This window comes from Mastigoproctus giganteus, chromosome 4, assembly GCF_048544385.1.
Source record: "Mastigoproctus giganteus isolate SK-2022 chromosome 4, ASM4854438v1, whole genome shotgun sequence".
Lineage (NCBI taxonomy): Eukaryota > Metazoa > Arthropoda > Arachnida > Uropygi > Thelyphonidae > Mastigoproctus > Mastigoproctus giganteus.
Genome location: NC_143578.1, coordinates 163,396,023 through 163,417,601, shown reverse-complemented (window position 1 = coordinate 163,417,601; position 21,579 = coordinate 163,396,023). Strand labels below are relative to the sequence as shown.

General features: G+C 35.9%; 2 protein-coding genes across 2 annotated transcripts in view; both read left to right on the top strand.

The window, feature by feature from the left end:
• The window catches only part of LOC150087158 (RNA-binding protein Ro60), a 164,579-nt gene that overhangs the window by 122,565 nt on the left and 20,435 nt on the right, over positions 1-21,579 (top strand). The window lies entirely within an intron of this gene.
• Positions 19,622-21,579, top strand: part of LOC150087157 (uncharacterized) — an 86,683-nt gene continuing 84,725 nt past the window's right edge. The window contains exon 1 of the mRNA XM_090372990.1: positions 19,622-19,686. Within this exon, the coding sequence (XP_090229116.1) occupies positions 19,657-19,686 (30 nt within the window). The 5' untranslated portion in view covers positions 19,622-19,656. The remainder of the gene's footprint in view (positions 19,687-21,579) is intronic.

The following is a 21,579-nucleotide window of genomic DNA, read 5'->3' as shown; positions in this document are numbered from 1 at the left end:
GATTTTTTTTCTAAAAATTCAACAGAAATTCAGTTATTATAGTGAACAAACAAACAATGAAATTGTGAAACACAGACTGATGTAATTGCCAGTAACGAGCCAATATCTGTTCTGATGCCTTGATTTATAGCTGAGAAACTGTCATTGTTTCTGAAGTGATTGCCTATTTTCCATAGAGAGAACAGGTAGCTGCTTGATAATTATATCTATATAGTTCAGGAATTTCCATGGGTGTGACACCTTTCAGCATTGCAGAAGTAGTATGCCATCAGATTGCAAATAAAAATCTGGCTAAAAAAATTCCACTTACTGTTTCCCACCCCTTCAACTGTTACTGATAGCATCTTTAAACTATTAATATTTGTCTAGATTTATTATTATTGTTATAAGAAGTATCTATATGCAGCTATATTAAAAATCTCTAAATGTTTGGTATGAAGAATTATAATTTGGAAATTACCAGATTTTAGAATTTGTATGCCATTTCATTCTGAACAGATTTGTTAGGTTTTTATAAATTTCGGTCCAGTCCGTATAATTGCATCCCTTTCATTTTTTGTATTAGATTTCCTGTATAATCAAGATGAAAATTTCTATTTCTTCTGTATCTGTCTTCAGATTGGTTACTTATATAGGTTTAGCTTGTATGGTATATTATGAATAGTTGTACTTTTTACTGTTAGCTTACTCTTGGCTTCTGCAAGAGCATTGAGAACTTTTGCAACTAGGGTGTATCTGGCTTTCCCAGCCAGATTTTATTTTTATGGGTTTCTCTTAAGATGATTTTTCTTCTCATTTCTAGCAGGAATTAGTGATAATAATTGTACATGAATTTTTTTCCCCTCTTCTTCTAATGTAAATATCAGCAGTTTTTAATTTTATTTGATACATTGAGTTTTATGTATGTTTACTCTACTTATTTTATTCTTGACTGGATTGTATATGTGAAGTATACAGATAATTAAAATTATTCTTTTTCTTAGAAAATTACAAGAAATAAATGTTGATCTATGACAGCAGTTCCCAACCTTTTTTGACTAGCGAACACCTTTCAACATATTTTTATTGCGAACCACTAAGCCTGTATTCTCTGAAATCATATAATAGTTCTGAATTTTAATTATAAACTATTTCCAGTACTTTTATAAGTGATATTGCATAATAATATAAAAGTATTATTAAGTACCTATACATAACAATGGTATTTGAGAGCGAAAAAAATTAAAGATAAATTTTAAAAAATAAAAAGAATTTCGCTATGAAAGGTTGCGTGACCCAAACCACAATTAAATATAAATTTTGAACTGAACAGCATAATCTGATTTTGACATGGAAGTAGTAATTTCTGATTCAAAATTGGTGGTGGTTGTGTGGAGAGGGTTAGGGATTAGGCCATCAGTGATATACTCCTTGCTCCCCAGCTGTGTTGCCTTCAAAGAATTCAAAAATATACCTATGTAAATCTAAGCAGATACCATTACAGAATTTTTTTTGTGTGAACCCCTAGGGGTTTGCAACCCACCAGTTGGGAATCACTGATCTATGATATCAAAATTTGCTGACATTAGTTCTTAATTTGCAACTGTGTGATTAGGTTGCATATTTATATATGAGCCAGATCACAAAAGTTGGCTTACATTTGTGAAGAAATGCTACAGTTCTGGTTCCTTTTGGTGTGCATAAAGTGCAGCAATTTATTTTGTAACACTTAAAGTTAGTGTAGTAATCCGCTTTGAAGTATTTAAAGGAAAAAGCAAACTATATTATGTATGGAGTTGGATTAGTGACAGTATATAGTTGTAACTTGAATGATTTATTGTATATTCTTCTTATCTAATGACTGTTCAGTTTGTGTGCTGAAGTGGTTTACTTTCTCTGCTATAGAATGAAAGCAAAGAATAAAAAGGAACAGCGGTAGCACTCATCTGATTCTGTTTTATCTGTGTTAATATCATTACAGCATATTAGAGTTATGTAATTGGTGATTTAACATACATACCTTCACTCCTGATAATTTATATTGAATGAGGATAATAACTAATTCTTTTCACTTTTTGATATAATAAATATTTACTTTTTATTATTGAAACCAATAATTGTGCATTAATTCTTACATAATGTTGATAATTTAATATTCTTTTAATATTGGAAATTTATATACACACTTTTATGATGTGCTACCATGAATATCTGTTATGTCTTTGCATAGAATTTTACATTAATTGTATGAATTTTGTATGCTTTCATGAGGGAGTTAGTATAACACTTTTTTTAGAGGGAAGGGGTGCAAAGAGATGGTAAATTCAGATGAATGGTAAACATTGGTAATTTGCATAGCAAAATAATAAAATTTGTGATTTTAAAATGGCATAATTGGTTGACAGTAATGCTGCGCGGCACAGATTTTAAATGTTTCATATTTAATTTTTGTGTGTATGTGCGTGCTGAGGACATTGGACAAGTTTTTTTTTTGATTAAACTATTTAATGTGATGTAATGTTTTTCTGATAAAATGTAATGTAGTATTATAGTGCATTGAATTGCATATATCCTGATTAATTGCCCAGTATAATTAAAGAAACTATGTTGCCAGCTTTATTAATTGTGGGAGAATGTGTGATTTTATTCACTTTAAGTAAGGCTGTCAAAAAAAAAAAAAAAAATGTTTACCTTAATGTTACAGACTTGGAATTTATCATTTTCTTAAAGCAAAAGCACTCCAATTATAACAGAGCACCAGATCTGATAAATGATGAATTTTGCTTAGCAATCTGTTCTGTGATAAAAAAAAAAAAAAAAAAAGTAAAGTGCAGCCAATGTCAACCCACTGCAGGATGGAAGCCTCCTCAACAATTCATGCTGAGGGAAATGGACCATAATCTGCCATGCTGGTCCAGTGCGGGTTGGCAGATTGACCATATTCAGCAGTCCAGGGGCTTGAACCCCGGTCTACTCAAAGAGTGTGTGCTACTGCACTCCCGCTCCTGCCCACTCGGCTACGGAGGCCTGTTCTGTTGATAGTGGACTATCAAATAATCCATTATTGACTGTTATCAAGACAGTGCAGTATTTTCATGTCCTAAAACTTATCTATTGTCAAGAAAGAAAGAGTGAGCTTTTCTATACCAGTACAGTTTTTTAGTTATTTTAAGTGTAAAATAAAATAATGAAATGAAATCAAATAAAATAGTCTCCATTTATTAGAACAACTGTAACACCAGAAAAGAAAAATAAATTCTTTGTGTTCTGGTTTATTAAATTGATGTCATAACCTATTTAACTGTTGGACTTATCCATAAGCTGGTTTTCATTTCCCATTAGAACACCAATGGCGGTTCTAATGACAAAGCATTTGAATTACTTATCCAGGTGAGGCATGTGAACCAAGGAAGAATGAGTGATGGATTATTTTTGGTTTGGTTATGAGGCATGAAAGCATGCCTGTATTTTCAAAAAAAAAAAAAAAAAAAAAAACTTGCATATTTTCTTGCAGATATTTTCTGTATTTTATTGTTCAGTTCTTTTGTTTATTTTAATTGATGCTAGGGTATTCTAACTCCATTTAGGGTGGCGGCACATTCAAAATCATTGAATATACTGCTAGAAAGAACATGAAAGTAAAATGTGATGTACTCTTAGAATAGCATGGTTTTTAAAATATGAATTTAATATTTCATATTTTAAATATTAAAATATGAATATAATAACTCACACGAACTTTGTATAATTGATAAATGCTTAATTAACCAAAGTAATAACAGATTAGTATTAGTAGTGGAAAATGATATGAGGAAGCAAGCTTATATAAGCATCAAACAAAAAAAGAAAATAAAAAAAAAAACTGATTTGTCTGGTTCTTTCTTAAATTTATTTAAACTGTCAACTTCCACAATATCAGATGGTACTTTGTTCCAATACCAATAATCAGTTACCTTCTGGTTGAAAATGAATTTCCACTCATTTATCCTGCAGACATCTTTTTTCTTGGTAAGCTTATCACCTTATGTGTTTTTTTTTTTTATGTAAACCCCAAACACGAGAGGTATTAGAACCTATAGTACTTAGTACTGTGCTTGGGTTGGAGGTTGCGAAGACAAAAGAAGATATTTGTTGACATTGGACTTGAACTTCTGTAGATTGTAATTTTCAGGAAATACGTATGAAGGAAGGTTGTTCCAGAAAACGGCAGTTGAATGAATAAATGAGGAAGATGAAAAGTTGGTTCTGTGAGTTTGAAGTTGGACAGTAAATGGATGTTGGCTGGTGGCAGCACGCGTTCGGACTGTTTTGAAAGAGAGAGCGGGAATTATAGAAGCCAGTTCAGAAGAACAGTGCCCATGGAAGTACAAAGGGTACTAGGAAAGTTTTGCAATATGATGCAACAATGAATCACAGGAAGCTGCTTGTTGCTGCATGTTGAGACATGTTCATACGTGCATAGTAGCCGCCGCGCCAAGTCGATGGGCTCAGTTATTCATTAGTAGTGAGAGTGTAAAGTGCTTGCGATGGCATCATGGTCACGAAATGAGATAAGGACAGTTTTGCGGTATAATTTCGTGCATGGTTTAACCATAGACCAGTGCTTAGAAGAAATGACTCTTGCACTAGATGATGATTGTCCACATCGTACAACGATATTCAGGTGGTATAGAGAATTCCAAAGGGGAAATTTCACTCTGGAGGATTCTGAGAGGCCGGGAAGGCCACGAACGTCAGTTACGGAGGAAAACGTTACTGCTGTGAGGAAAATGCTTGACGAAAACAGGCGAGTGACCTACCAACAGATAGAGGATACTTTGGGCCTAAATGCACCAGCAATTCGTTCGATTCTGCAAGATCATTTGCACGTGAAGAAACTTTGTTCTCTCTGGGTGCCGCATCAACTGACTGAAGAGCAGATGACACGACGTGTGACTTGGTGCCGGGAGATGTTAAAAAAGTTTGATAAGGGACAATCTCGGTATGTGAACAACATCGTGACAGGTGACGAGACTTGGCTGTACTATTACGATCTGCCGACCAAGGCTCAAAACAAAGTTTGGGTCTTTGATGATGACGACACACCCGTAATTGTCAGAAAATCCCGATCTGTAAAGAAGAAAATGATAGCTGTATTTTTCAAATCGAGTGGAATTGTGGAACGCGTCGTTTTGGACACGCAGAAGACAGTCACAGCTAAGTGGTATACTGAACAATGCCTGCCTAAAGTCATTGGATTTATGAAGAACCTGCGGCCAAAGTCAAGAATGGACACCTGGTACCTCCATCACGATAATGCTAGAGCTCACCGCGCCAAAGCCTGCACCGAATATTTGACCACGACAGGACTGAAACTTCTCGAGCACCCTCCCTACAGTCCAGACCTTGCTCCCTGCGACTTTGCACTGTTCCCGCATGTGAAAATGAAGCTAAAAGGGAGGCGGTTTTCCAGTGATGAGGACCTTCTACGGGCTTGGGACAACGAGTGTGCTTTACTCCCTAGTGAAACTTGGCAGAACTGGTTTAAAGATTGGTTTTAGAGGATGGAGAGGTGTATTGAATGTAGAGGAAATTACTTTGAAAAAATTAAATAAACAAAGCTGTATTGCAAAACTTTCCTAGTACCCTTTTGTATCTGTAGAAGAGGCATGCAGCAGAAACAGTACGTCTATGAGAAAGTGAGTGGAGAGACTCTGTTAGAGATGAATCATTAATTAACCTAACTGCCCTCTTCTGAATGGAATCAAGAAGCCTGAGAGAGGTTTTGGGGGCACCACCCCAGATGTGGGAACAATATTCCATGGCAGGGTGGATTTGCGATTTATACAGAGTTGAACAGCTGTTTGGAAGAAAAGTAACGCCGAGAGCGAAAGAGAACACCAAGTTTTTTAGATGCAGAGGAAGCAATATTTGTAATGTGCTTGTGCCAAGAGAGATTAGAAGTCAGGGTAATCCCCAAAAGAGATATATCATTTTGCCTAGAAATCGGAGTGTCACTAAAGATAAGCATAGGAGCAGAAGAATCCTTTTTGCGAGATATAAGACAAGACTGAGTTTTAGAAGGGTTGAAATCAACTAAGTTGTCTTTGCCCCACTGGAGAATTACCTGAAGATTGGTATTTAAGGAATTGGTAGCAGATTTTCGATAAGTTGAAGCTGATTGAGCAGGACAAGTTTTCTCAAAATGGAAAGTGGAATGCAATGTGCTATCATCAGCAAAACTATGGATAGGATTTCCAGTCAATGGAAGAAGGTCATTAATATACAAGAGGAAAAGAGTGGGGGAAAGAACCGAACCTTGGAGGACACTAGCATTAGTGGAGAAGTTAGAAGACAGAGAGCCATCTACCATCACCCTCAGTGAGCGATCAGAGAGAAAACTAGATAACCAATTACTAAAAACAGTTGGCAAACCATAAGATGGAAGCTTGTTTAGAAGACCTTTATGCCAAACACAATCAAAAGCCTTTGAGATGTCAAGAGCAACTACTTGTGTTTCACCGAACCTTTCCATTGAATTAGTCCATAAATGGGTAACATAAGCCAGAATATCACCAGTGGATCGACACTGACAGAATCCATAGTGGCGATCGTTGATCAGACGGAAGGTTTCTAGGTAGTTTAAGAGTTGGCGGTTAATTGATTTCTCCATTCCTTTAGAAAGAGTAGAAGTAATTGCAATGGGATGATAATTGGATGGGAGGGATTTCTCACCCTTTTTAGGAACTGGCTGGATATGAGCAAATTTCCAAGCAGAAGGAAAAACACCTTTGGAATAAGAAAGTGAAAAAAGGCGGCAAAGAATAGGAGTAAGTTCAGGAGCACAGGTTTTGAGAACCAGTGGAGAAATACCATCAGGACCTGGAGCTTTCTTAGCATCAAGATTCATCAAAATCCTTCTGTTATCCTTTTGACGAAGACCACAGGAGGCATTGAATAGAGCGTGTTGGGAATAGTGGGAGGTGTTTTACCAAGATCATTAATACATGAGCTGGAAGAAAAATGGGATGCTAGCAGATCAGCTTTATCCTTGGCTGAAGTGACAACAGAACCATCTGGTTTGGACAGAGGTGGGAGCAGAGATGGGCAAAAGTTGCGGCCAATAGCTTTGGCAAGAGACCAAAATGCTCGGCTACCATTAGGGCAAGAAGCAAGTTTTCTACTCTTAGCCTGTTCAAAATCTAGTTTGGACTGATTAATAACTGCTTTACAATTGTTGCAAGCTTTGGTGTAGGCAGAAAATGAAACTGAAGAATTAGAAACAAGCCAATTACGATATGCAACATTCTTCTCTTGAACAGCCTTAGCACATTTATTGGAAAACCAAGGTTTAGATAGAGGACGAGATTTTAAAGTGGAGTGTGGGATAAAGGATTCCATTCCTGCAAGAATAATTTCACTGACACGATCTGAGCAAACGTTGACATCAGAAGTTTTGAAACAGTAATCCGACCAAGGAAAAGAAGAAAAGATGTCTCGCAGGTCATCCCATTTTGCATTCTTGTAATGCCAAACAACATGTGGTTGGGAATAGCCATGAGATAAAGGTTCCATTGGAGAAGAGGCAATCAGCAAGTTGTGATCTGAGGTACCTAAAGGACCTCTCACTTCGACCGTGTACTTAGAAGGGTTGTTTGTGAGAAAAAGATCAAGCGTTATTGGCTGTATGATTAGGATTGTCTGGTATTCTTGTAGGTAAATGAACAATCTGTGCTAGGTCATTGGTAATTGCAAAAGCGTCAGCATCTCGACCTGCTGGGTCGGTGTGACTAGAAAATGGAAGCCAGCTGGAGTTGTGAACATTAAAATCACCAAGGAAAATTACCTCACTGTTAAGAAAGTTGGACTGGAGAAAGTCAAGTTGCAAAAAGAGGAAGTCAAACAGCTCCAAGTGATTAGTGGAGTTTGGAGAACGGTAGAGACAACAGATGAATTTGACACAATGAGGTAGAGAGATTTTAAGCCAGAGAAGATCAAAGAGAGGAGATTCCAAATTGCCAAGTCTCTGACAGGGAATATCGGACGAGTACCACCTTTGAGGCGAAAGAAATCATACAGCGAATAATTTGGGCATCTGAGATGAGCAGATGCCCAAATTGGAAAAGAGGGTTGCATGGAAAAGAGTAAAGATGCTATCAGAATTCAGTTTACCCATTTTTTTTAAAAGCCTTAAACACTTCAGTCAGTTCTTGTTATGGATGACTAGTTCCCAGGCACTGCAATTTGCAAAACTGAAGACTTTTTGTGATAAAACAAAAAACCTTTTGTGACTTTGAATAATTGCTCTTTTCTGCATCCATTACAAGAGATCCATTTTCTTCTTAAAACAAGACTTTCAGACATCTATGCAGTTGTAATCAAGATGCAACTTAACCGCTACCTGACTTTGGTATAATAAATTCCTGTGGACTGGATAAATTCTGTACATCATTTGGAGAAACCAATGAGCTGCCCTAGTAGCTTGTCTGCTCTGCTCAGCTCAGAAAACTTCCTTTTAGACTGTACTATTACTCCTAGGTCCCTTTTCTTCACCACCACCTATAGTGGGCACTACCCAATTTCTGTGTTATTCTTAGGTGATTTCTTCCCATATGTAGCACCTTGCATTTCTCATTGTTAAACCTCAATTGCCACTTTTCAGCCCATCTGGCTAATTTTTCTAGTCCTTGTTGCAGTAGTATGCTTTGATTCCCATCATTAATTACCCTGTCAACCTTTGTATCATCTGTGAACTAAGACAATAAGCTTGATGTGACTTCATAAATATTGAAAAAACAGTAAGGGGCCCTGCAATGAACCCTGTGGAACTAGTGTTTTGGGTCAAGCGGTACCAGTAGTTGCCCAGAATGTGTGAGTGATATGTTGTTAATGTTGTGTAATCTAGGGTTCTGTTGTTTTTCTGGCCGTTCTACCAAGAGGGCCATGGAGCACCAGAGACCCTAGTTTTCGTCCCTGGCACAGGAAACTGGGCCTGCAACCCCGAGGGACTAATAACATCAGCTCAACCTTATTACCATCCCCTTGTTCGTAACGGCAACTTGCTACTAATGCCATTCTGACAGTGTCAGAAGATTACTAAAATCCAAGTGAATGATGTCATAATTCTTTTTTACATCAATTTCTTAGCATAGTGTCACTATGTTATATGTTCAGTTACTATGTCATAGTAACTGAACATATTGGTCATAATCTTTCCTTAACAAATTTATGCTCCAGCAGCTCTACATCCTTCCTAAAATGAAGCCTCCAGACCTGTATACAGTACTCAAGGTGTGGCTTGACCATTGCCTTATACAAGGGGATAATCACCTCATTTTCCCTACTAGAAAAATTCCTGTATATCATTGACCATGATCTACTCTTGTAGACCGTCTGCACTGCTCAGAAAACTTCATATCTGCCTGCACAATTACCCCCAGGTCCTTTTCATTCTCTACCACTGTCAGTGTAGTACCAAACAGTTGATATGCCACTCTGGGGTTACTGCTTCCCATATGCAATACTTAACATTTGTCAATGTTAAACTTTAGTTGCCACCTCTTAGCCCATCTGCTCAACTTTTCTAGATCCTGTTGCAGCAGTGTACAGTCATTAGTGTCATTAACAATCCTGCCAGCTTTGTATTGTCTGCAGATTGGACATCAAGCCTGATATACCATCATCAAATAACATTAATGAATACAGAAAACAATGGAGCCAACACTGAACCTTGGGGGACTCCACTAATAACATTAGTCCACAAAGGGCAGTGTCCATTGATTACCACTCTGTCTTCTCCCACTCAACCATCCCTTTATCCATAGCTGCAATTTACCTCCAATCCCACACTGCTCCAATTTGTGTAGCAGTCTTCCAGGCCGTCGTAGCCTAGTGGTCAGGCACGCGGGTGCTTAAGTACATGTGCTTTGAGTGACCGGAGTTCATGCCCGTGACTGCTGAATACAGTGCTGTTTCTTGTATTCTGTCTATCTTGTGAACTCCTGATTATTTGGTCGTCTCGGAGTATAAACAGAAAATTTATTTATTTATGTGCAACAGTATCAAAAGCCTTTCTAAGATCCAAATATATGATATCGAAGTTATTCCCTGCATCCAGTTCCTTTGTGACCACGTCATAGTATCCAGTCAAATTTGTCAGACAAGACTTCCCATTAACAAAACCATGCTGTGTCTGAGCTATAACTGAAGTCTTGTCTAGATGATCCTGCAGCTTCTTTAACCAGTACCTCCATTAATTCCCTGGAACAGAAGTTAAACTAAAAGGTCTGTAATTACTTGTGTCGCCCTTTGATCCTTTGTGAATTGGGGTCACATTTGCACATCTCCAGTCCATGGGTATGGGTACCTCCCCAGAATCCAAGGAAGCTCTCATAATTATGCGATTCCTATTCATGTTCCCTATGCACTTGTAAAAGTGCATAGGGATCATGAACCATTTCATTCCTGTTTGGTGTTTTGCAGCCTGTATAACGTGCAAATCAACAACTCATGAACACCCTTGTTTAGACTCAATACATTATGAACTGGTGCACTATGACTCTGAATTAGTTGTATGCCAAGGTAACTTCAACCAACCTGTCTGTTTTTGCATTTTATAGAAACTATTTTCTGTTTGTAAAAACAGATGTAGTTCTGTGGAGCTACCAAGTTGAGTTTTTCATTCTAGTGTGCAGCACCAGTTGTGGAAGTATACTGGTTGAATGAAATTTTTTTCAACTATTTATCTGGGATGAAACTTGAGAAGGGAAGTTTTGTTAATAGAATTGTTATAAGAAACAAAATAATTTAAAAGGAACAAAGTTGTTTTGATGATTTTGAAACAAGGAAAAACAGTGTAGTGTTAAAAATTTAACCATTTTGAACAAAATAAAAAAATTAAATGTATTATAATGATTATCAAATATGTCTAATTTAAGTGCCTGTTATACTTTAACATAAAGAATATTTATGGTCATCCTGAAGGTGTTTAGAAAATTTCCCGAAGAAATAACTCTGGTGAGGCTCAAGAATCAGAGACTTGTTAAAGTCTATATATTAAATCTGCTATGTTTTGTGTGTGTGCAAAAACTGTGAAACTAGTAATTTAAAAACTGGTCTAAATTTGTTCTTTATTGAAACTGGCTGGATATGAGCAAATTTCCAAGCAGATGGAAAAACACCCTTGGAATAAGAAAGTTACAAAAGGTGGCAAGGAACAGGAGTAAGTTCAGGAGCACAGGTTTTGAGAACAAGTGGAGAAATACCATCAGGACGACCTGGAGCTTTGTTAGCATTAAGATTCGTCAAAATCCTTCTGGCATCCTTTTGATGGAAGACCACGGGAGGCGTTGAATGGAGCATGTTGGGAATAGTGGGAGGTGTTTTACCAAATCATTAATACATGAGTTGGAAGAAAAATGGGATGCTAGCAGGTCAACTTTATCCTTGGCTGGAATGACAATAGTGTATCAAAAACCATTTGGTTTTGACAGAGGTGGGAGCAGAGGTGGCCAATAGCTTTGGTAAGAGAGCAGAATGCTCGGCTACCATTAGAGCAAGAAGCAAGTTTTCTATTCTTAGCCTGTTCAAAATCTAGTTTGGACTGATTGATAACTACTTTACAATTGTTGCAAGCTTTGGTGTAGGCAGAAAATGAAACTGAAGAATTAGAAACAAGCCAATTACGATATACAACATTCTTCTCTTGAACAGTCTTAGCACATTTATTGGAAAACCAAGGTTTAGATAAAGGACAAGATTTTAAAGTGGAGTGTGGGATAAAGGATTCCATTCCTACAAGAATAATTTCACTGACATGATGAGCAAACATTGACATCAGAAGTTTTGAAACAGTAATCCTACCAAGGAAAAGAAGAAAAGAAATCTCGCAGGTCATCCCATTTTGCATTTTTGTAATTCCAAACAACACTAGGTTGGGAATAGCCATGAGATAAAGGCTCCATTGGAGAAGAGACAATCACCAAGTTGTGATCTAAGTGCCTGCCTGGCAACCCAAAGGTCGTGGGTTCGAATCCTACCTCGAGCTTGGATCAGAGTAGAAAACGAAAAAACCTTGGGAGGTGCAATATGGCCACAGAAGTTGATGTGCCAACAACTAACAAAAAAAAAAAAAAAAAATTGTGATCTGAAGTGCCTAAAGGACTACTCACTTCGACCGTATACTTAGAAGGGTTGTTTGTGAGAAAAAGATCAAGTGTGTTGGCTGTATGGTTAGAATTGTCTGGTATTCTTGTAGGTAAATGAACAATCTGTGCATGGTCATTAGTAATTGCAAAAGCCTCAGCATCTCGACCAGCTGAGTCGGTGTGTCTAGAAAACAGAAGCCAGTCAGAGTTGTGAACATTAAAGTCACCAAGGAAAATTACCTCACTATTAGGAAGTTGGACTGGAGAAAGTCAAGTTGCGAGGAGAGGAGAGGAAGTCGAAGAGCTCCAAGTGATTAGTGGAATTGGGAGAACGGTATATTTGTGAAATGAACTAGGAATTGTTTTATAACGTATTTGTTGTATGCAGTAGTGTTAAGAAAATGTTGACCTAATATGAATGTGGATTTAATTTATAATGAACTAGGAACATAGGCCTACCATTTAAATTATTAAAAATTTTTTGATATTCCATCTGCATTTTTCTTTTTTCCTTTTCTGTCTTCTAATTTCTGTTTCATTTATTTATTCTTTTGCTTCCTTGTGGATTTATTACAATTTGTGATATTTCACTCCCTTTTGGCTTTTGTGCTGTTCATGTTGGTGCTGGTCTAAATTTATGATTTATTGGCTTTGTAATTTTGGCTATATTTGCCATTTATTTAATTATTGAAAATTTTATATACATATTCCTTCAACACTTACTTCACTCCTTTTTATCTTGGTTGAACTGTTGTCCTTGTTTATTTACTCTTTTCTTCCCTAAGTTTCTGCACTTTTCCATTCTTACTGCCTCTATTTTATGTTATATATATATATAAAATTTGGAAAAAGTTTCAAAGTTTAAACACAAATTTTAAATACAAAGTGTAAATTCAAATAATCGTACTTAAAATGTTATGATAATACACAGTTCACATCTGCAAGAGTATTTTTGAGTCTCCATCATTCACATGGTGTCTGACAGATGCATTGTTTTTTATTTTCTGTTATTTTTCTGAAATTTGGAGTTAGAAATGCCTTCTTGTGTACCTTTCACCCACAAATTTTTCTAAATGTTATGATGATACAGTATTTTCTGTTTTTATTTGGATTTATTATGGATTGCAAGAGTTTTCTTGGTATCTAGGAGTGACCATACAAATATATGGCGTGGCATATATAAATAAATACGTAATTTGAAAACGAAATGCACAGGCATAATTCTTATGGGTTTTGGTAATTAACTATATAATATCGGTGTAAATACACCATAGTTAACCCATGAATTTGAACTACGTAAGTAGTGTAGAAGGCATAGTTTTAATTGTAATTGTTAATTGATGGCATGTTGCATTACCAGGATACCTGCCCGCCCACTGATGATGAAGTCCAATAGCTTCGAAACGATAGTCTGGGTGGTGGTATCCTCTGAAAATAAATAACAGTAGCCTTCTCTACTAGAGAAGCGTTACTTATTTGAAGTAGTGCAATACTGCTATCTCGTTGTGAAGGCAACCACAATATGAGATACAATTAAAACGATGCCTTCTACACTACTTATGTAGTTCAAATTCATGGGTTAACTATGGTGTATTTACACCGATATTATGTAATAAATAAATACTTAAGGAGTGTAATTTTGGAAGTTTTATATATATATATTAAGAAGTAAATGTTCCATGAGTGGGTTGGTGGGTGGATGAATACGGGAGGGACCCTTGAAAGTTAGCCCACCCAGATTGGACTCAATTTGGGAACTTTTTTTTTTTTTTTTTTTTTTTATCACAAATAGGTACTTCTGATTTGCAGGATGAAAAAGTGGAAACTTGTTGAAGTGGAGTTTGACTTAGAATAAGAGTTGGGGAGGGAAGGCAATTTAAAGAGATGAGAGATAAATTTTTAAATTCTAATAAGTAAAAGACCATTTCCAGTTCAAAGCAAAAAAATGTAAAAATAAAATTTTGTAATAAAAAAAAAAAAAGAATTGCATCTAATAAGTTCCATATACCGTATTTCCCCATGTATAAGACGCACCTTTTTTCGAAAAATTTGGGGTAAAAAAACTGGGTGCATCTTATACAGTGGTTGTAGATTTTTTTACTTGCATTTCGCGCTTGTTGTCTTTGCGCTCATTGTTTCACACTTGTTACCGGTATATTAAGTTACGTTTTGCCACGTTCTGCCCAGAAATGGCTCAGAAAAGATTTTCGTACAGTGCTGAATTCAAGTTATGAGGAGTTGTATGAATTTTATGATGAATAAAACTTGAGTTCAATAACTTTATGTAATACATTTTTTTTTCAAATTTCGGGCCCCAAAATTAAGATGCGTCTTATACATCAGAGCGTCTTATACATGGGGAAATACGATAGGTGGCATTCTATTTTCGAAAGAATGCCACCTATCGTGACATTCTTTCGAAAATAGAATGGAAAATAGAAACACATGACACATGTGTGATGTTGGGTTAATTTCTAGAGAAATCTGTAATCGTATATTGAACTTAAATTCAGAGTTGCAGTAAATTGGTTATGACACTTCAGTAAAAATCTTAGTCTTGTAATCATGGATGTTGCAAATATTTTGTCTAGAGGAATTGACCTATTATTTCTCCCCCCCCCACATCCCCCGTGCATCTCATTTTATAAAATGTTAGCTTGTTTTCATTTGATATAATCTTCTTACTATTAAATTTGTTTCTTACTATTAAAATATTTTTATTCAACATTGTTTTATAACGTATTTGTTGTGTGCAGTAGTGTTAAGAAAAATGTTGACCTAATCTGAATGCTGATTTCGATTTAATTTATAATTGCTTGGATAGCAAGCAAGCCACAGGCTATTTATTAATAGTTTGTTGGGTTAATTAAACCAAAGTTCTCAATTTGGATAATGAAAGAGATCAAGTTTTTGCATTTGATAAAAAAAAAATTTTAAATTACTTAAAAATATAATATAAAAGGTTAGAACTGTTATGAGTTATTTAGTTCTTATTAACTCCTCAAGTATTACTAATATTGACTGTGTCCCAAAATAGCCACCTAATCTGAACATTGAATTTGCATTAGCATTAGTAGAGGCATTTGATGCAAGAAAGCAAGCTTATGCAGCATCAGCCAAAAAAAAAAAAAAAAAAAAAAACCACTTCCACTTCACCCCTCTGTTCGTTCGAAATACCTGTCCAGCTGAGCCTTAAACTTATTTAGGCTATCAACCTCCACTACAAGGGATGGAAGTCTGTTCCACCAACCAACCACCCGCTGGCTAAAGGCAAATTTCCGCACGTCTATCCTACATCTGTCTTTCCTCAATTTGAATTTATGCCCTCTCAGGTGATTATTCTGAGCTAGAGGAAGAATCCCATCAGCATTGAGCATGCTCAAACCATTCAAGACTTTATACACCTCTATCAGATTACCTCGCTGGTGGCGTCTCCGTGGCCAGGTGGGAAGGAGCAACAGTGAATAGCACACGCTTCTTGATTAGACCGGGGTTCGAGCCCGTCACCACCAAATACGGAGGATGCGGGAAGGTCAGGGAATGACCACCGCATATCCCGGAGCAATATGGCCTTAGTTGCTAATGCTCCTAAAAAAAAAAACCAAAAAAAACCTCGCTGGTGCCTAGTCTCCAGACACTGTAATTTGCAAAACTTAAGCCTTTCTTCGTAAGAGCACCCCTTTGTTCCATTCACTAATCTTGTTGCCCTTCTCTGTACTCGTTCCAGCAGCTCCACATCCTTCTTGAAATGAGGCCTCCAGACCTGTATACAGTACTCTAGGTGTGGCCTGACCATTGCCTTATACAAGGGAATAATCACCTCCTTATCCCTTCTAGAAAAATTCATATATATCATTGACAATACACCATGAGCTACTCTTGCAGCCAGTCTGCACTGCTCAGAGAACTTCATATCTGCCTGCACAACCACTCCCAGGTCCCTTTCATTCTCTACCACTGTCAGTGTAGTACCACAGAGTTGATACGTTGCTCTGGGGTTCCTGTTTCCCATATGTAACTGATATAACTGAAGTACTTTACATTTGTCAATGTTAAACTTCATTTGCCACCTCTCAGCCCATCTGCTCAACCTTTGCAGATCCTGTTGCAGCAGCATAGTGTCAGTAGTGTCCTTGACAACCCTGCCAACCTTTGTATCGTCTGCAAACTTGGACATTAAGCTTGATATTCCATCATCAATATCATTTATAAATACAGAAAACAATAATGGACCCAACACTGAACACTGAGGGACTCCACTAATAACATTAGTCCACGATGAGCAGTGTCCATTGATTACCACTCTGTCTTTTCCCCCTCAACCACCCCTTTATCCATAGCAGCAATTTGCCTCCAATGCCACACTGCTCCAATTTGTGCAGCAGTCTTCCATGTGCAACAGTATCAAAAGCCTTTCTAAGATCCAAGTATATAATATCAAAGTTATTCCCTGCATCCAGTTCTTTTGTGACTGCATTATAGTATCCAATCAAATTGGTCAGGCAAGACTTCCCCTTAACAAAACCATGCTGTGTCCGAGCTATAACTGAAGTCTTGTCTAAATGATCCTGCAGTGCTTCTTTAACCAGTGCCTCCATTAATTTTCCTGGAACAGAAGTTAAACTCACAGGTCTATAATTACTTGTCAGCCTTTGATCCTCCTTTGTGAATTTGGGTTACATTTGCACATCTCCAGTCTGTGGGTACCTCCCCTGAGTCCAAGGAAGCTCTCATAATTATGGCTAAGGGTTTGCTTACTTCCTTTGCTGCCTCCTTTAATATAACTGGATAGATCCCATCCACCCCAGGTGCCTTTCTTGTGTTTATCTTCAACAATTTCTCCTCCACTTTACTCTCAGTTATTACAAGATTCTCTAGCTTACTGCCAGAGTTGAATACACCTCTGGCATCCCCCTCACTGAATAACTCCTCATGTGTGAATGTCGATGCAAAATATTCATTTAGTTCGTTAGCTACCTGAGCAGGATCATCATCAGTTGACCCATTGATATCAAGTGGACCAATCTGATTCATCCCCTTCCTTCTAGAGTTTACGTAAGTAAAGAATTCTTTGCTGTTTTTCTTTGCATCCCTTGCCAAAGATTTCTCGTAATCTGCCTTCGCCTGCCTAACCTCCTTTGTAACTTGGTTACAGACCAACTTGTATCTATCATAGGCTTCTGTGTCACGTGTTAATTTGTATGTATCCCATGCATTTTTCTTCTTTGCCATATGTCTCATTAGTTCATCTGACATCCATTTAGGCCTAAACCTTGAACAATATTTCTTAGTTGGCATGTGAAGCCTAGTAGCTTCCAAGATAAGTTCTTTGAATGCTTCCCATTTTGAATTTGCTGTTGGTAACATCATCAGTCGGTCCCACTGTATAGAATTTAAATACTGTCTCAGTCCATTGTAGTTGCCTTTACGAAAGCAATAACCCTTCCCTTTACCCCTAATGGTAGTTACCTCTTTGAGTAAATCCCACTTCAGCACACTGTGGTCACTGCCACCTAGTGGTTCAGTTATCTGCAGATTCTCTCTAATTATTTTAATCTTGTGCATTTCTATTAATTACACATTGTAATATAATGTGGAATTAATAAAAATATAGACTTACAGTTGAAGCTGTAACCACATTGATTAACCACTTGCTGTAATTATTGGATTTACAATTATAGGAATAACTTTTTATAAGAACAGAATATTTCATTGAATGCAATTCCATTATTTATTATGGCATTGACTTCTAGAAAAGTGAGGTGAATGCTTTTAATTATTTTAGTATTTAATTTCTATTTTTCACGAGCAGTGTAATTGCATTCAGTGAATTGAAGGAGATGAAAGTGGCGAATACAGTTGAATGAGTAGTGGCAATAAAATGTGTGCTAATATTGAGGGCCGGTAAGCTTATACACTTAGTATAAAATTGTTCCTTTTCATAAATGTCAAATACCTCAGAGTACATAGAGCAACACAGACACACAGAGTTAATGTTTCTAAGTATGCCAGTGATATGACCAGACCTTCTAGCAGGGTGGCCAATGTTTTGAAAATTGGTAAGTGGGACAACTTGAAACAATGTGTAGTATAGCATTTTTTCATTCAAAAAGTAAAAGAAAAATATAAAATTACAATTAAAATACATTTTTTTACCAGTAAATCAATCATAGTATTTATTTGTTATATGATTGTTGTTAATATGTATTTGTCCTGTATAAACTATAATATTATTTATAACAGTTATTTTAAAAATAACGAGGAAGACTACTTTTACTTTATATATTTTTCTTTAGATTTTGCTAGTTTTTAAATTCCGAACAGGACATGTTAGTTTTCTTTCACCATAAGTTCGGCTTCTAAATTTTCTAATAAAAGATGGTTTCTCTCTTTCCACCAAGCAGTTTTCATTAAGCTGAAAACTCTTTCTGATGAAACATTTGAATGTGGAATGCTTAATGTGGAGCTTACAATTTGAGACAAATTATATGCCTCCGGAAATTTTGAGAAAAGTGCACCCATTTTTTATCAACATGCATTTTCTCTTTTTCATTATTCATTGACGAACAAAATGCCTTTAGACTTGATCATTTTTCTCTTGTTTTTAGAATTAATTTTTAACACATCTGTTAGATTCCAATAAGAATTAATTAAAAATACGTAAAATCAATAAATTAAGTTTTTTCCTCTATTATCGGGACAAATTATGGTATTATTGGGAAGTGGGACTTGAAGTTCTAAATCGGGACAATCCTGGCCATATCGGAATGGTTATTAGAATGTAAACCACTTTATCACTTACAGCTCCATTCACTACTGCCTCCTTTTGTGTACCACATAAGTAGCAGTACATGTGATAGAGGGATTGGCATATGTAATGTAATGCTTATTTCTGTGTTTTAAATTAATTATTACTTAAATATCATAGTGAAATATGTAACTTAAACTATATGCTTAATGATTTTTGATTTGCTGTGGCATCGAGGTCTTGGAGCTTTTGTTTAAGTTTACTAGTAATTGTTGACTTCATAGTTTTTGAAAGACTTGGTTTTTAGAAGGAAGTAGGGTTTCATCGATCTTTTTCTTGGGAGTAAAGGAACAGTTGCGATTTAACATACATAAGGCTTTATGGAGATTTGCTAAGCAAAAACAATGAGATCCCAAAAAAAAAAAAAAAAAAAAAAAAATGCACATATGCATGCATGCACACAATTCAGTGATATATATAGTTTCATCATGTCAGCCTGATGTCATTGTTTCTTTTAGTAATGAAAGCAGGGGTTATGACAAAGAAAAATTAAAAACCACACAAATGCACACATAAAAGGACCTTAATTTTTACTTTTTGGTTTACATAAAACTGCAGAAAGGCATAACTAAATGTAAATGAAAAGAAAACTAACTTTAAAACTTAACAAAAACATACCATTAACTGTGTAATGGAATATTTACATGTAAATACATTTCAAGAAGATGATAACCAGAGCTATGGTGCTCAATACGTTCTACTTTTATTTCAATATTTGTAGAAGTATAATTTCTGGATAGTATCATGCAGAAGTGTTCTACATATCATATTGAGGTAAATTTCTCTTATTCTTCTACAAATTTCAGGAATTTGAATATGTTACTGAAATATATCTTGCTGCTGATGCATATGAGGAAGTTAGAAAACATCTGTATTCCTAAAAAGACTGCAAAACATGAATTTGTGCATGTAGGATAAAAATCAATTGAATTATTTCCAATGGAGGGGCTGAATATGCCAATACTGATGAAATCCGTAATGGTATTTATCATACTTGGTCACAATGCTTCAATAATAATCCCAATAATATCAGTCTGCACCCCAGAATGTGGGGAACATGTGAATGATTGCTACACAGAAACTGAAAAGATGGTTTGATGCTAGCAAGGATTTCTTTTCATCCTATTATGTGGCATGAATTTGTGTTTTGCAGTTTATTTTAAGGAAGTCACATTGCCTAACTTCCTCATCTATATCAGCATCTACTACGCACATCATATTTTTGTGCTACTGAAATATATTTACACATAAATATTTCATTCTACAGTGTTTTGGTAACTGAAAATAAAAAAAAATAAAAAATACATCTTAATACAGTCAGTTCTGCTATAACACGGTACGTGTGTTCCTAAAAATCTCCGTATTATGGTATTTCGCGCATTAAAATCAACAGGGCTTATGGGAAAAATAGGGATAGGGGCAGAGCACTCAAAAAAATGTTCAGTCTGGTAAGTAAAACACTAAAAAAAAAAAAAAAGTTAAAATCCACTAAAATTGCTAACACAGGTTTAAATATCTTAAATTTCTAATAAATAAATATTACAGTAAATATAACACTTTACCTTGATATGTTTTGTTTGATATTTCTTCACTGACATTTTCTTTTTTTTTTTTTTTTGATTGTAAAATTTAAAACAGTAAAAAAGATAAGCCATCAATAACAATGAATATGGGATACAGAAATTGCACAAGTGAGACAAGTTTACAAAGCTTAAAAAAATAGGAATGAAGAGAGGATTCAAAAATTTGTTTTTTATATGATTGAAGATTTCGTGAAAGGGGAAACACATTGCACCATAATAACGTAAACACCCACACAATTCCAGCTATTGGTATTATTGCAAATGCAGTAAGATAGTTTACTACCTGTTTATAATTAGATTGCACTAACAGACAAGCCCAATAGACCGGGAACAGCAAATTGTTTTTATTGTTTCATGGTATTGACCTCTAGAAATATGCTCCTCTGCTCATGAAATTCTGTTCAAACAGAAAAATGTGAATCGGCTTATAGTATCACATGTTACCTTGTGAATACAGCAATTGACAACAGTGTGTCTTCAACCAATACAACTACAGTAAATGGGAAATATAGCTCTCACACAATTGACATTTTTTAAGCTTCATAAACTTGTATATATTGCTGTGCAGGTCACTGTTTTGCTTGGTGCCGAGTTTTTGGTCACCTGGTCTTACTCGCACATGAAACCCCTAGCATTGTTGCTATTATGGGTATTATTGCATCAGGCATCCATGTAACTATTCACTGCCTGCAATAAAGATATTATAAATTGCACATGAACCAACGCAAAAATCATGTTATACTGCATTGTTCTCTAATATATCAGTTGCGTTGGAGCAAATTCACATTGCCAAAATGCATGTTATAGCAGAACTGACTGCATATATATTTTTTCTATATAGGACTTTAGTTAGCTAGTTAAAGTTCCTTTTGTACATCTGCTTTTAAATTTGTATTGCAACTCTTCATTCATTGGTAAATAAAATGGTGTGACAGTAGTGGTGATATTGGCAGCTGCCAACAAGATGTTCAAATAATTGGAGACAGTAAAGTGATAATTACCTTAATATCTCTCAAACTAAATTTAAATGGTTCACATGGAGTCAAACGTTTTGCTTTTTATAATTAGTAAACACTTGCACGTG